The 15,336-nt window shown below is 38.7% G+C and overlaps 1 protein-coding gene across 1 annotated transcript in view; it reads right to left on the bottom strand.

The window, feature by feature from the left end:
* Positions 1–14,298, bottom strand: part of ERICH3 (glutamate-rich 3) — a 101,071-nt gene extending 86,773 nt beyond the window's left edge. The window contains exon 1 of the mRNA XM_012722024.1: positions 14,254–14,298. Within this exon, the coding sequence (XP_012577478.1) occupies positions 14,254–14,276 (23 nt within the window). The 5' untranslated portion in view covers positions 14,277–14,298. The remainder of the gene's footprint in view (positions 1–14,253) is intronic.
* Between the last annotated feature and the right edge of the window lie 1,038 nt (positions 14,299–15,336).

The following is a 15,336-nucleotide window of genomic DNA, read 5'->3' on the forward strand; positions in this document are numbered from 1 at the left end:
TATAGTATTATGAAACCATCATTAAATCGGTTACTGATGAGTTTGCAACTTTTGTCTTTTTCTTGAACTTTTGTGTGGGTTCTCTATATTCCACCTATAAGTGAAATCTTCCAATATTTATATTTTTCCTTCTGACTTACATTAACATGTGGTACTTATACAACAATGCTTTACTCTTAAATGAACCACACATGCATTTTCCTGTGCTCTAAAAAAGGTAATCACACCATGCACAGAGGAGTCACTTCTAGGAAGCGTGGGAATAGGAATGTACAGTGCAGTAAGGATTACTAAAACTGACCAAGGATGATGTCCAAACAGTTTACAGGTCACTTTATGCATACTTCACCTATGTACACAATTGCCAAGACTACTCAGGTTTAGGGAACCATAATGGGATTTAAGCAAGGAAAAACAAAGAGTTCCTAGGGCCACAAATGGCAATGACCCTGAAGCAGTGTTAGTGTTTTAAAGACCTATCCCCAAACAAAACCACGATGGGATCTTCCCACTACCAAAGGCCTGAAACATGTGGCAGCCAGATTATAGACCAAGATCCAACTCATGGAGATAGCAAAACACACAACAGGACATCCTCACCAGAGTGGCTGAGAGGAGCCAGCAGAGCACCAGACAAGCTACACTGCAAACAGCAGATGCAGCAGCCAACGGACCTGACAAAATGCCCACACTCACCCCACCCTACACAGCTCAGTGAGGTGCTGGACGTTGGGTTTTGGTTTTCCCTTCCAGGCTATAATAGCAGCAAATTTGGGAACAAGTTTCAGTCTCTCAGCTCGCTGCAAAACCTCCAGACTTTCCTTCTCTGAGTTTGACTGCTGTCCTTCAAAGGCCTGTAACAGCCTTCTGGAAGATCAGCATACTGGGAGCATGACTGACCCCAGCATCACTAAAAATTAAAAAAAAAAAACACCAAAATCCCGAAAGCTGAATCCTGGGGGCTGCTTGGCTGTCCCTTGTATTTCTTATCAGAGTCTCCACCTCATCAACATTTTGTTCTTATTTTGCCTGGGGCTATTCAACCTCAGCTCTGCCACCCTCCCGGGGAATACCACCTGCAATAGCCTTTGGCTTCTGTCCCAGTTACAGAGGTACAATTTATAAAAAAAATCAAGAGTAAAACAAAGTCTGAGCCAACAGAAGGAAACCAAACAATTGTCAGAGTACATGAGACAAGAGTAAAAGCTATATGTCAGTTTGTTTCAGGAAGAATTATCATATGCAAAGGCCCAGCCACGAGGGTACCGAGGTCCATATTTTTACCCTATCGTCCTGCCAGAAACTCCATCTGCCACAAATTGAACTCCTGTTTCTACGCCCACTGCACATCAGCGTGCATGTCATGTGCACTCACACACACATTCAGAGACTCTGGGAAGTATGGAGGAGCCCCACTGTGCTTCCGAAGCCTGAGGGAAAAACTGAGGGGAGGGTAATCAGGAGGCCTGTATTAAACAAGCAAGAGATTAACACAACCCTATATGCAACAAACACAGAGTGCTTTCTAGGTACCAGACCTGTTGTCATAGGTTGTAAAACTGTAGTCCCTGCCCAGATAGAAGACAATCCCAGTAGAAGAGTTGTTGGCCGGACAGTCTGATACGCTGCAATCCTAACAGCTATTGTTTATTGTGCCTAGCAAGCATGACCTCACATAATCTTCAAAACATCCTGCATGCAGGTTATCATCTCATCTCACAATTTAGTGAACTATGCCCACAAGAATGAGTCTCTCTGGGAGAGTGGAAATCTGGACTGGATCATGTAGGACAAGTCAAGAGTTGGGAGAGTAAAATATGGATAGGTGAAATTGGAAGCAGAAGTAGCAGCCAGACTCAGGCTAAGAAGTGGGAACATAGATACCAAAGTCTCAGAAGAGGAGATACCACAGATTGCAGGTATTTAACTTGAAATTTATTAACTGATTAGTTACCAAAGAATTAGAGCAATAAAAAGAATCCGAGTTCTATAGTATTATGAAACCATCATTAAATCGGTTACCGATTACATGTCAAAATTTAGGGAGCTGTCTTGGCTTAGAAATGTGATCAAACTTTATTATACTTGGTATTGGAATGCACTGTTTTATAGATATAGAGAGCAGTAAAACTTAAAATGCAAACAGCCCCATCACCAAAAAGGAAAACACTAAAAACAATTAGTGTGCATGGAGGAAGGAAGTAGCATAATCAACTTCTTTAAAATAGTTTTTTCAACTCCCCTAATATGTAATTCTTATATGCGTTACATAGATTAAAAATAGTAAGGACCGGGCTCTCCCTGGTGGCACAGCGGGTTAAAGCACAGCACAAAGAAGCTAAAGCCACTTCCACATGAGTTCGATTCCCGCCTGCCCCGGAGGTGACCACATGGCGTGGCAGACCTCTTCTGACCCGCCCGCTGCTCCCCTCAGCAGTGTACTTCGTCGATCTGCCTGTTCTGCTCCCCACTCTGTCTCTGGTGAATCTTTTCACCCTCCACATCTCTGTCCTGTACCACAGTTCTGTACGAATAAATAAATAAATCTTTAAAAAAAAAATAGTAAGGACCTCTGGTCAAAAGTTAAACAATTTGACTGAATTTTAAATGATCAATCTTTGAAGAAACTAAAGTGCCCATATTTTCACTGGTCCTTCTGGCATTTGTCAATGCCAAAGTAATGATGCAGCTTCCTGAGCAGTCCTGAATTCTCAAATTACACACAAAGAATAAATATATTGAAGAAGCACAAGCCCTCTGGATCATAGTTTGAACATTTATTAGAATTCTCAATCATTCAGATCAGGGTTTCTTCTAAAGGGCAACCTCATTTTGGGGTTCTGAATAGGCTGATCATTGCAAATTTGCTTTGTAAAAATTCATGAATATAAGGAAAGGCTACTATTGAAAGAAATTAGTTTAATTGAACAAAAAACTGAAGGGCTGGAAGCACACTCCTACCTTCCCTCCCATTTAGTTTGGCATAGCTCTGCTTATTTTCAGCGATATGTTTCATATATTTGTGGTTGATGTACATTTAATAATGAAATCCTAAAAAAAAAAGAAAAACTGAAGGATGTGGTAACTATCCTTACACATATCAAATCATCACGTTCATCTTAATGAATGTACTTTAAAATACTTTAAAAAATAAACTTCAGCAACATATATTTTCACAAAGAGCTAAAAATATACAACAGCTGCCATTCATTGAGTTTGTATCAGGATCCTTTTTAGGTGTTTATTAGCTCCATTTTTTTTGAAAGGGGAAATTAAGGCATAGGAGGGATGCAAATGGATAGATTTATGACTCCAAGAATATCCCTGGTTCCACTGGAGCATATTTATCTAATTTTTTTTATAAAATAGTTTATTTTGACATCATTTTGTGGATTTTTCCATCTCAGTTCCATCTCAGTTGCCCCTTGGGCTTCCCATCACCAAGTCACCCATGTGCCATCACCATGGACCAGTGCATTTCCCTCCCCCCCCACTGTTTTTGATCCCATTCCCCACTCCACCCCCACAAAATGTCTCTGGTATATAGCTGTTCATCGTTATCATTATTTTCTCGCCTGTTCCGTTATACTCCTGCTATGAGAGAAACCATCTGGTATTTTTTCCTTTTCTTTCTGGCTTATTTCACTAAGTATGATCTTTTCCAGCTCCATCCATGCTGCTGCAAAAGACGTGTTTCTTTTTTTTTAGTTGCGGAGTAATATTCCATTGTGTATATGTACCACATCTTTTTAATCGAATCATCCATTTTTGGGCACTTGGACTGTTTCCATGTCTTTCCAATTTTAAATAAAGCAGCAATAAACATGGGGGTGCAGGTATCTTTTAGAATCTGTGTTTTTGTGTCCTTTGGGTAGATACCTAGGTCTAATTTTTTTTTTAATGGAACATTGACTCTTTTCAGAACATCATTCATTTTTGTTGAGCAAAACATACAAAAACAAGAAAATTTTCAGATTGTTCCCAACCTTCAGACACTTCTAACCCTTGTTCAGATCCCCTTTAAAATGCTCTTACTCTGTCCTCACCACAGTTTCTAAATTGCCTTAAGCCCTGTTTTTCTACTTCCCTGCTCCCCTGCCTCTTAATAGGCCATTCAGAGGGTTCCTGCTCCATACTTTTGCATTTGGCTCTGAAATTTCACATTCTCCTCTTTTTTTCCTGAGCGGAACCCTTAGGAACCCTCTTCCCATACTGCAGCTAGAGGTCAGCTTTGCCCAAGCCCTAAGTTCTTGTTTTGGAAAGCTCCAACCTAGGTAAAAAGATTCTAAGTCACAAGTTTGACGTCAAAGGGAAAAAGAAGTTATAAGAAGTATTTTACAGTGACAACCTTATGTAAATCCCTATGAATCATAGTGAAATAGTTATTTGTTTGCAATTTGAGGTAGATTCCAAAAGTAACAGATGGTCAGATTCATTTTATAAAGGCTTAGGAGGTGATCAGAAATCTGAAACTAATTTCTGACTTTGAACTGAAAGCACAGATCTTTCACTTAAAAAAGAAAAACACTAATGTGTACACATAGTGTTGTATATGAAGTTCTAAAATATCAGTGGGAAGCAGTAGTAGAACTTAAAGAAAAAAACTAAATTAGAGGTAATTCACTTTTCACTTGGTTTTATACCATCTTTGCCTGCTCCCTGGAACATGTCAATTAACAAAGCCCTTAATGTTATCTCATTTATTCAAGGACATAAAGGACTATTATGAACTTCCCAACAATGACTGTAATTATAAATTAGGACATTTTTCATTTTTTTATGTTACCATATGTGTGTGTGTGTGTATGTGTGTAGTGTAGTGTTATTTTTTCACCACCTTCAATACTCCTTCTTGAAATTAATCTCCCCAGGATGCCTTGTCCAATTAACTCAAATCTATAGCCAACTCAGGTACAGAAGTTTCCTTAAGGAAATCTGGGTACATAAGCACCATTCATGAATAAGCTACCAGGCACTAAATTATCATTTTAACATTTAACTATGAGCCAGGTCCTGTGTTAAATGTTTTAAAGTTTCTCTTCTCATCATTACAAAATGTACAAAGCAGATATATTTTTCACAAAGGTGAAAACACAGGAATTGGAGAGCTAATAGAGAACTTGCTTAGGTTCACACAGAAGTTGTGTGGCAAATCTAAAGTCAAACTATTGAAGCCTAGAGCTAGAAGCTAATCACAAAAGCAACTAGGCTGTAACTGGCTACCAGTTGCCATTACAAATCCTTCCATGCCTAAGTCCCACAGTAGTTTGAAAAAGGCCAATAGCTTCCCACCCTCTCCCATCTGTAGGCATGGCTATTGATAGTTTGAGTCAACAAGAAATACAAGAAAATTTATTGGAAAATTCTGGAAATATTTTCCTCCTTCATTAAAAAAAAAAAACATCCATATTGTTCCTGTGTGCCTAGATGTTTTTATAACTATGTAATGCCTAGAACTGGGGTGGTCATCTTGCTGCCACCAAGAAAAATATAGCAATAAAGACCCAAGTCCCAATATTACAAAAACAAAACAAAATAGAACAGAACCAACTATCTACTACTTCCGAAATAATTAAATTCTGAAATAATGCTAGGCCAACATTAATTTGGCTTTCTGTAACTTAAAGCTGAATTATTATTCCTAATTAATACAATTACCACATTGCCCCAAGGACAGCAAAATACAGTAAAAGCCAGAAACTTTAGAAACATTTTTACAAAATTATTATTCAGGCATATTTAAGTTCTCAAATGAATTTCTGTGAAATGAATTTTTGGAACAGAGTGGTTAATATGATAGTTGGGTGACTAATATGTAGTAGATGTTGAGCAAATATTAGTTGAATGAATAAGTGAATATGTCGAATGAATGAGTAAATATACTCTTTGGATTTATCATAAATCATCAATAAGATGGGAGGAATAAATCAGCAATTATTGAGTTAAATTCAAGCTGTAGTTCTGAAATACATGGGGAATGAATGAAAAAATGTAAAGATCTGGTCTCACTCTCAAAGAGTTTGTAGTTTATGAACAATAATATTGAAAACAAATACAATGTGTTGAGGGAAGGGCCCATGTGACACTTGATGGCATAATTTTAAAAACAGGGTAGTCTGTTGCTATATTACTTATCATCACAGAAAATATTAATATTTATATGTAGTCTTAGAAATAGCTTTTTAAACAGAGTAGCTTTATCAGTATAGTTTGAAAAATAGAAATAAATTATATGAATATGGAGAAAAAGAAAATGACAAAAAATGTCCACTGATTATTTATGGATGGTAGGAATTTAATCAAGTTTTGATTTGCTTCTTTGTATTTTTCCGCTCAAAGTAGAAAATCTTCAAAATACAGATAAGTACAAGGAGGAAAATAAAAAAAAAAAACTTTACTTCTAGTATGGAAATCTGAGATCTCTCCTAAATCTATTATTCTTTCAGCAGATTGTTTTTATTTGAAACTAAACAACAGAACAATAATATTATAAATATCTTCGAGCATGCTATGAAGACAGACAACTTCTTAGTATGAGAGACACTTAATATTCACAAATATGAAATATTATAATCTATGGCATATAGAGAAAGTCAAATTAACTGCTACCATAAAACACTATGATTCAATTCAATTTAAAATCCTTAGTTTTTAATGTTGTTTCGTAACTACTATGTGCAATTTATACTGTCTGTTTAGCTCCCTGCTGCTTCTTTCCTCACTTCAATACTTTGCCCTAAGAAATTTCATTAATTTATAAATGTTTATTACTATTATAAGAAAATAATAACAGTCACAGAAAAATAGACCACCAGCTTAAAATGTTCAATTTTCTATCCCAACTAGTGTCAGACAATGAGAGCTGGGGAGTAATTTGGTTACTAATCAGACTTACTAAAAGAAAAGTTCAATACTTACTAGTGGAGATCATTGACTTATCTCAATTCTTTCTACGCCCTGATCCTTTAATCATATTTTTCTCTTTGCTTTAATTTTTATCTCCCTTTTGAACTTTTTACTTCTAATCTCTCTCTTTGTTGCTAAATCATTTATACTCTATGACTGCATTTCTTAAAAGATCATCTTCAGGCTGTGCAGTGCTAAGTTAATAAAGAGCATTGAAGTTGCAAACAAGTTCTGTTAGTGTGCTGGAGCTACTATGCTGACGGATCATGGTCTGAGTCACTTACCATGAGAAATGCATTGTCTCCCAATTCTGGAAACTGGAAGTTCAGAATCAAGGTGTCAGAGGGTTGGTTTCTTTTGAGGGTCATAGGCCTCTTTTTTGGGCCTAGGGATATCCATCTCCTCCCTGTATCTCTACATAGTCTCTCTCTGTCTGTGTCCTAATCTCTTTTTATATAAGAATAACAATCCTATTAGACTACAGCCCATCCCATTGACCTCCTTCATCTCTTTAATGGCCCTACCTTTAAGTATAGCCATATCTAAGGGGCTGCAAATTAGGACTCGAACATATGAAATGGGAAGGGTAGTACATACTTCAGTCCATAACACAGGTATGACCAATTTAAGTAGGTCACATTAGACAGAAGGCTAGGTACTCAGAAACCCAAACTGCTACACTTTGCATCTGAATGGTCTGTGCTGGCAAATATAATAGGAAGGGCTCACTGATCACACATCAGAAGAGGACCAGATACCTTCTGGATCCTACCACACACATACAGGTAGTTGGGATGGAAGAAGAACAGATAAAAAAAATTCCCAATGAGAGTTTTCAGAACGCCAGGCAGAAGAAATTGCACCTCGCAGTAATCTACCAACAGAACACAAAGAATCACCATACAAAAGAGACGAGAAGACAAGAAGAATATGAGCTGGGGAGAGCCACAGAGCGTGAGAAATTAGGAAGGTATCCAAATCCATCCATCTACACTTTGAAATGTTCTTCACTTTTAAAGTACATTTCTTGTGGTTCACTATAAAAGCAATGATTTGACAACAATTTTCAAAAACTTTTTAATCCTAATACGGACAGAATCTCAGTAAGGCATGATTTTTCAAGCTGCATCTACTGAGCTTGTCACATCGTTTCCTCTTTTCTCCTAAAAAGCATTAATCTAGAAAGGCAAGCTCTCAGGTGAATTCTTTTAATCCAAATATATTTTCCGATACAACAATTTGCAGCACCGATGTTGTCACTGAAGGATATATTTCCTAATTGGAACTCTTGCCAGAAGAGAGTGATTTAGAGCTCTGAAAGAATCAAATGGTTTCTGCTCACCTAGAAACCGGGGGTATAAGGGTGTTCTATCTTACATTTGGGTTGACTTTTTTAGTCAGTAGATGATATGAATACTGTCAAAAATAATCTAAATTGTTTTAAATTTAAGTGATAAAGTAAATCCATGATTTTGTGTCTATTACATTATTCAGTAATGTTTTTTATACTTTATATGAAGTTTCAGTGCTAAGTTAATGTAAAAAAGATCAAAATGCAGTGTCTACATATTAAGATAATCCCCCTTTGTGGGTACTGCACACATCTTATTCAATGCAATCTGGAATGGTAGTTGATCATTTATTTCTTATTTTACTTTTTTAAAGATTTATTTATGCACACAGAACTGGGGTACAGGCCAGAGATGCAAGGACAGTGAGAGGATTCACCAGAGACAGAGTGGGGAAAAGAACAGGCAGACTACTGATATACACTGCTGAGGGGAATAGCAGGCAGGTCAGGAGAGGTCTGTCATGCCATTTGGGTCACCTCTGGGGCCGAGGATTGAACTCGCATTGAAGTGGTTTTAGCTTTGTAGTGCTGTGTTTTAACCCGCTGCGCCACCAAGGAGGACCCAGTAGTCGATCATTTAAAAAAATATTAAGTTTATGAGGTAACTGTGTATAAACAGATTTACTCTAAATAATTTATTTAATTGAAAGCACAAATGTATGTTTAGTCACATATATTTTTGGTATGTGACTTTTTTGAATGTGACTCAGTTGGTCTGGTTCCCAATCCTTGTCCATTTTTCACAAACAACTCATTTTTTGAGTTTAAATCAATAAAACTGTTGAATCCTAGATTTCTTTTTTATAAATTTTACCCCTACTCAGTTGACCTGAATTTATCTTAATATGACTGAAAATTGGGCCTCCCTGGTGGTGCAGCAGGTTAAAGCATAGCGTTAAGTAGCTAAAGCCGGCCCTCCCTGGTGGCGCAGCGGGTTAAAGCACAGCACTGAGAATCTAAAGCCGCTTCCGCATGAGTTCGATTCCCGCCTGCCCCGGAGGTGACCACATGGCGTGGCAGACCTCTCCTGGCCCGCCCCTGCTCCCCTCAGCAGTGTACTTCATCGATCTGCCTGTTCTGCTCCCTACTCTGTCTCTGGTGAAGCCTCTCGCCACCCCTGAGCCTCTGGCCTGTACCCCAGTTCTGTATGCACAAATAAATAAATCTTTAAAAAAAAAAAAAAAAGAAGCTAAAGCCACTTCAGCATGAGTTTGATCCCCTGCCCAGAGGTGATCCACATGGCGTGGCAGACCTCTCCTGACCCGGTTACTGTTCCCCTCAGCAGCGTACTTCGTTAGTCAGCTGTTCTGCTCCCTACTCTGTTTCTGGTGAATACTCTCAACACCCCACACCTTTGGCCTGTACCCCAGTTCTATATGCATAAAATAAATAAATCTTTTTTAAAAATGACTGAAAACTATTGGATCATTCCAAAGCATGTACTACTATAAGCAACTATTTTCATAAGGAGGAGAATTAGCCATTAGAGGGGAAATTCAGTATTTCAATCTGTATACTCTATCTCCTTGTACTAAAATTAATAACTAATGTTGAACAGGTTGTTTCAGTACTATCTTCCAAAATCCAAACTTTTCCTTGAAAATGGTATCTCTGGTATCATTGAATCTTGAATATATATAAATATCCTGGGTCCAGATTATTTGAGTTTGATTTTAGAGTTGAAAATTGGGTCTATTTTCTCATTTAATACAAACACTTTTATATAATTATTAACAAACAAAATAAGTTGGGATGTCACTACTCCCCCTCTCTATTAGAAATACACTTCTTCAAAAGACACTGAGAGAAAGGAAGTGAAACACTGCAATAGATTGCATCCAATGGCACCCTGTTCTCTAGGCTGCCAATTTCAAACTAGAATAGGCACACCCCTTGTGATATCTGAAGACTTTTCTCAAGGAACCCAGGCAAAATAGTTACCAAAGATAAGTCAATTTCCAGACTTTTAAGTTTTCCTTGTATTCTCCCAAGTCTGATAAGCTTGAAAATTCATTTTCAAGTGCTGTTGATCTACACCCATTCACTTCATTTTTATAATCACCTTTACAAAAGAAAGGCATGCTTCTGACCTTCTGGTATCTTATTAAAGTATATAGAATTTAGGAAATCATCTGAAAAACAAAAGAACAAGTTGAAGTGTCCTATAGATGTTGACAAAATAAATGAGCTTCATGACTGGGCAATAAATGCAACTGAAAGTAGTTTTCAGTCCTTTGCTTTTAACACAATTAAAAGGAAATCTGGTCAAGTTGTCATTTGATAGATCATCAAAAACTTTGGTGATTTTTGGCATATGGGGAAGGAATTCAAAGAATTGAGTGAGGTTATGTCTCATTCATTTCCACCTATTTATGTGAATAGATATGTTAAACAAAGGTAATGTTAAAAAAAAGGCATTGCAACTATTAAAAACAAAAAAGCAGACTCTATAACAAAATGATGAAAGGAGTCAAAATAAATGAAAAGCTTTCATTCAACTTGTTTAATCAGGAACAATTTTCTCCTCAAAGTTAATTAAGTTGTTAATTAACAAGAGGGTGAATATAAACTACCCAATTCAAATTCACATATTTAATAATCTCATGTATGACATTCTGCATGAGAGAGATAATTTTGGTGGTGGGAGTGGTGAGCAACAAACATGTTAGGATGTTACAACAGCCCCCCAAAATATTACAGCTTGCTAAGAAGACAGATACAAAGTGTGATGGACATTTCTGTTGTAAATAATATAGTAGGAGGACTTGTAATTTTTGTCTCTTATGAATACACATATCCGATTCTCTAAAAATTGACAATTTTGCTAATGGTGGTTTTTATGCCATCTTTGGTGAAGAAAGTCTGTGTTGTCAGGGAGCACTAGGAACGTATACATCCTTTCTACTCCACACTTCGGTATACTGTGTCACTACAGAAACACTTCTTTACATTAAAAAGGTGTCAATGAATCAGCATACACAAACAAAAAGCCTCTAGACCTTGAAACAATCCTTTCAAATATACAACAGCTTCTGCATTTTTATCCTGTAACAAACCATAATGTTCCCTGTTCTTCCAGTTCCTCAAAGCCAGTTTTCAGAGGAGTGTGAATATCTGTACTTAGAGCCCAGTGTATCTCCACATAGGAGGCCAACTTCACATGGATTCACGGATGATCCTTTGAAGGAGCCAGAAGAGCCATATCATTTTATCCTCATGCATGACTGAGAGCTAGAAAATCCCCATCCTGCCTCAAGGAGTATTTTGTGTGACCCACACACACACACACAAACAAAAAGCAACAGGAGCTGAGATAAAGCAACTAGAGGGAATATCAATCAAAATTTTCCACTCTGAAACAATTTCATCAGAGATGGCAGTGACAGAAACAGTCCTTTATAGTTGACTTCCCCCAAATTACAATGCAGCTCAGATTCAAAGACTCTATTATAATCTTTGGCAGAAGTTTTTAAGACCATTTTTATTTACTCCAAACTCTGAGCAGAGTCAGAACAGGCCCTTTGCAATTTTCACATCAAGTGTTTCATGTTGTAATTAAGAAAGCAGTGGAACTCAAAAGGAAGCACCAAGAGAAAGCATCAAGGCATCATCTATTGATTGACGGAATTTAGAGATTTAAAATTTCTGTTTTACTGAATCACTGCACTTTATTACCACTTTTCCTTAAACTGTAATAAGTACAAACTGCTTCATAATGATGGAAAGCTTTCTCAGTTTTATTAGACCTTTTATTTGCTATGGAAACTTTCCTAATTCCATAATCACAATATAATTTCCAGATAATCACATATTAAGGGAGAAACTTTAACCATTTTAATAATTTTATTCTTGGTTTAATATTAAGGCATTTAGAGTCATGCTTATTATTTTCCTCTGCACTAAAAACAAGAGCTACATGCATCCTACTACAAGATTGTCTTCTAATTGTACATCAAACTACCAGGTAGTTCTATACATCAGATGTTGGTCTGATGTGGATAAGAATTTCTATCATCCATGGCCCCTACATACCTTAGCTGCTGACGCTGAGAGGCTCTGGAGAAGGACTGCCTGACTGCAGAGACCACCTCTGCAACCTGTGAGACCTTTAAAACTACTCAGCTCTCAGTTTCATCACCTGTGAAAAAGAGGGTGGCCAGAACATGCCTTCGAGAGTGGATGGGAAGTAAATGAGGTATTTCATGTACAGCTTTCAATTAGATCCAGGAACACAGTAAGCACTTAACTAAATGTTTGGCTTAGGTATGATTTTTCACCTGTGAAGACATGGCCCTGCACCTACGCCATCAGAACATACCATTCATTCAACTTAACGTTTGTTGAACTTTATGCAGAATGTTCTCCTAGGTGTAAGGGGCATAAAGATTAATAAGATATAGGATCTGCTTTCCAGGAACTTACACCTTTAGTGCAAAATTATTGATGCCATTTTACAATCTCTCTTGAAGAGCACAAGTGGCCCACTCTTTCACCAGATCACATATTTTTCTTTATCCTGTGTGCTTGGAACTAATGGAAATTCAGAAAAATTTCATTTCCATTTCTGAAATCTTAATCATGCACAATTTAATAAGCAGCTACAGGTTTTCCACATTTTAAAATAGATGATTAAATGGTCTAATCAGATTCTAACTTTGCCAAACACTTGAAAAACATAGGAAGACAACCATGACTGACACATTCATTTTGCTGAATGTGGACATACTGCAAACAGCAGCTGCAGAAGACTCCCACTTACACCCCACATGACCCAGGGCTAGCTAACACCACACAGGAGTTCAGCATCAAAGCATCAAAGCACCTAAAGTAAATTCAATGTGAGCTAAAATAAAAAGCTTGGTTAGTCATAGCTACATCACTTTCCAAAAAGTTCTGAAACTGTTTTCCAGCATGATACCTTATAGGCCTCCAGTGTGTGCATTTTCACTTACATCGTTACACTCAGAAAATTCATTAAAAAGTAAAATCTTTAACTCAAGACTAAATCTGAAGCAAAACAACCAAGATGGTATTTCAGACATCACAAACTCTAAATGATCTTAAACATGTTGTCCTTTGCTAATTTGCTGTTGTTGAAAATGTGCAATAAATTCAATTAAAGAGGAAAGCATCCTCAAATTAGTTGCAAGATCAGCTAGGATATTATCTGCTTACTAGATGTATCATAATAAAAAAATCTAATATGTATTACATTGTTTAATTCAGAAGGAAATTGGATATTCCTCCATCCAATAAAAGAAACAAAACCATTTTATTTTTCTTTAAACAAGCAATAATAGCTGCGTTAACTTTGTAGACGAGACTGAAGAATTGCCAGTCTATGCCTACTGAGGCAGCACCCTGACAAAGCCGCAGGAGAGCCTGGTAACCACTTGGGCACAATTTCTTCCTTCTCCCCTTCCTTTCCTGTGTCACACCACCTTCCCTACTCCAAACACTTTTAAAGGACCCTTAGAATGAGCCTTTTGAAATTGGGCATATAAAAACCCTGGAAAAGGGGGCACCCCTCACAATGAAAGCTCCTTTATCGGCAAATCATCTCAAACCTCATTTGTATGCAAGCAGCCGCAGTGAAAATTTCTTTCATAGTCCCCAAATGAATGCATATTTTGGTGACCTCTATTTTTGCATTTAAAGATACATGTTCCACTATAACGGCTTCCCTTGATCCGAGCTAACGTCCCTGCTTAATATATGCGTTTTTCACATCCATTTTTTAATCCTTTCAGAGTGAAAATTTCCAAGAGGGGGCGAAAGTGGGTGAAAGAAGCGAGGAAGGGGAGGGAGGTAATAAGAAACCTGGGATTTCTGCCATCCTCACTGCAACCCAGAATCTGCATTATTTGTTTTCTGGCCCCAGCCCTCCCTCGTGCTCCCCCTCTCACCCCTTCCCTTCGCGGGAGGGGGGAGGGGGAGGGGCTACTGGCCACAGATGCCACCTGCCACCGCGTGGAAAAGCTCCAGTAGACACTTACCCAGCGGGGTGAGAATGGCTCATATTTGCAGGTTCCCTTTTGGAACCGCGGCAGGTGCGGCGGATGGGTGCGTGGGGCCCGGTGAGCGCTGGCGCTGCGACAGTCGTGCTCCGCACTGCGGTCGCCTGCGCCGGCCACCTGGGCCTGACCGCCACCCCTCAGCGCCCGGCTACTCGCAGCCTCGGGGGCCAACACTCAGCGGTATCCACAGCCTCCCGGTTGCTAAGGGAGGAGAGAAGGCGAGCTCCCCGGTTCTGGAGAAGCCAAGGCGTTGCTGGCAGGGAGCCTGTGGAAGCTGAAAGTGAAGCTCAGCTTGTAGCCCTTTTTGTGGGCCGCGATGTGGGAGGACACCCGAGCCCCCAGGCCTGTCCTGGCTCTGTTGCTCTGGGTCTTGGGTTCCCCAGGCACCTGTAGCCTGAAAACACAACACACACACACACACACACACACACACCCCTATTTTCACTGGTGTGCTTCCTGCTAAGCCACAGGAAAGGAAGGGCTGGATAGTGGCAGAGGGAAAAGTAATAAGAGCAGGGAAGGGAGCAGTTACAGTATGATACAGTTGCTTTCCAGTTGTAAAACAGAACCTAGTTTGCAAATTCAAAGGAAAGAAAAAAATTTTTCACATTCTGCTTTGGGTTTTGATTTTGTTTGGGCATCAGCAAGATACTACAGTCAGTTCATTACCTCCTTGGAAAAGGCCCATCCTTACTCCCAGATGACATCCCCATGCCCCATAAGCAGAACTGAAAATTTTGAGGTTCACAAGGTAGGAGAGAGGTAGTTCCCCTGTAAAGGGCCCTGGGTGGACCTGTATTGGATCTAGGGTGTAGGATACAACCTTCCATGAAGAAGCCTGGATGTAAATGAGGGAGCCTTGGTGTGGAGGAAGTGGAAAGCACTGGGTGCAAATGAACTATTCTTAGTTCTGTTGTTTTCTCAGGATTTTATTGGGTACTTGATCTCTGACCTCAGTTTCCTCAATTGAAGGATTGGACAAAACTCTGGTGGCTGAATACTCCAGAGAGCTCTATTAAAGCTCAGTCACACTTCACAAAGAGAAGGGCCATCTTTAATGAC

Source organism: Condylura cristata, unplaced genomic scaffold (genome assembly GCF_000260355.1).
Source record: "Condylura cristata isolate star-nosed mole 26May11 unplaced genomic scaffold, ConCri1.0 scaffold00008, whole genome shotgun sequence".
In the NCBI taxonomy this organism is placed as follows: domain Eukaryota; kingdom Metazoa; phylum Chordata; class Mammalia; order Eulipotyphla; family Talpidae; genus Condylura; species Condylura cristata.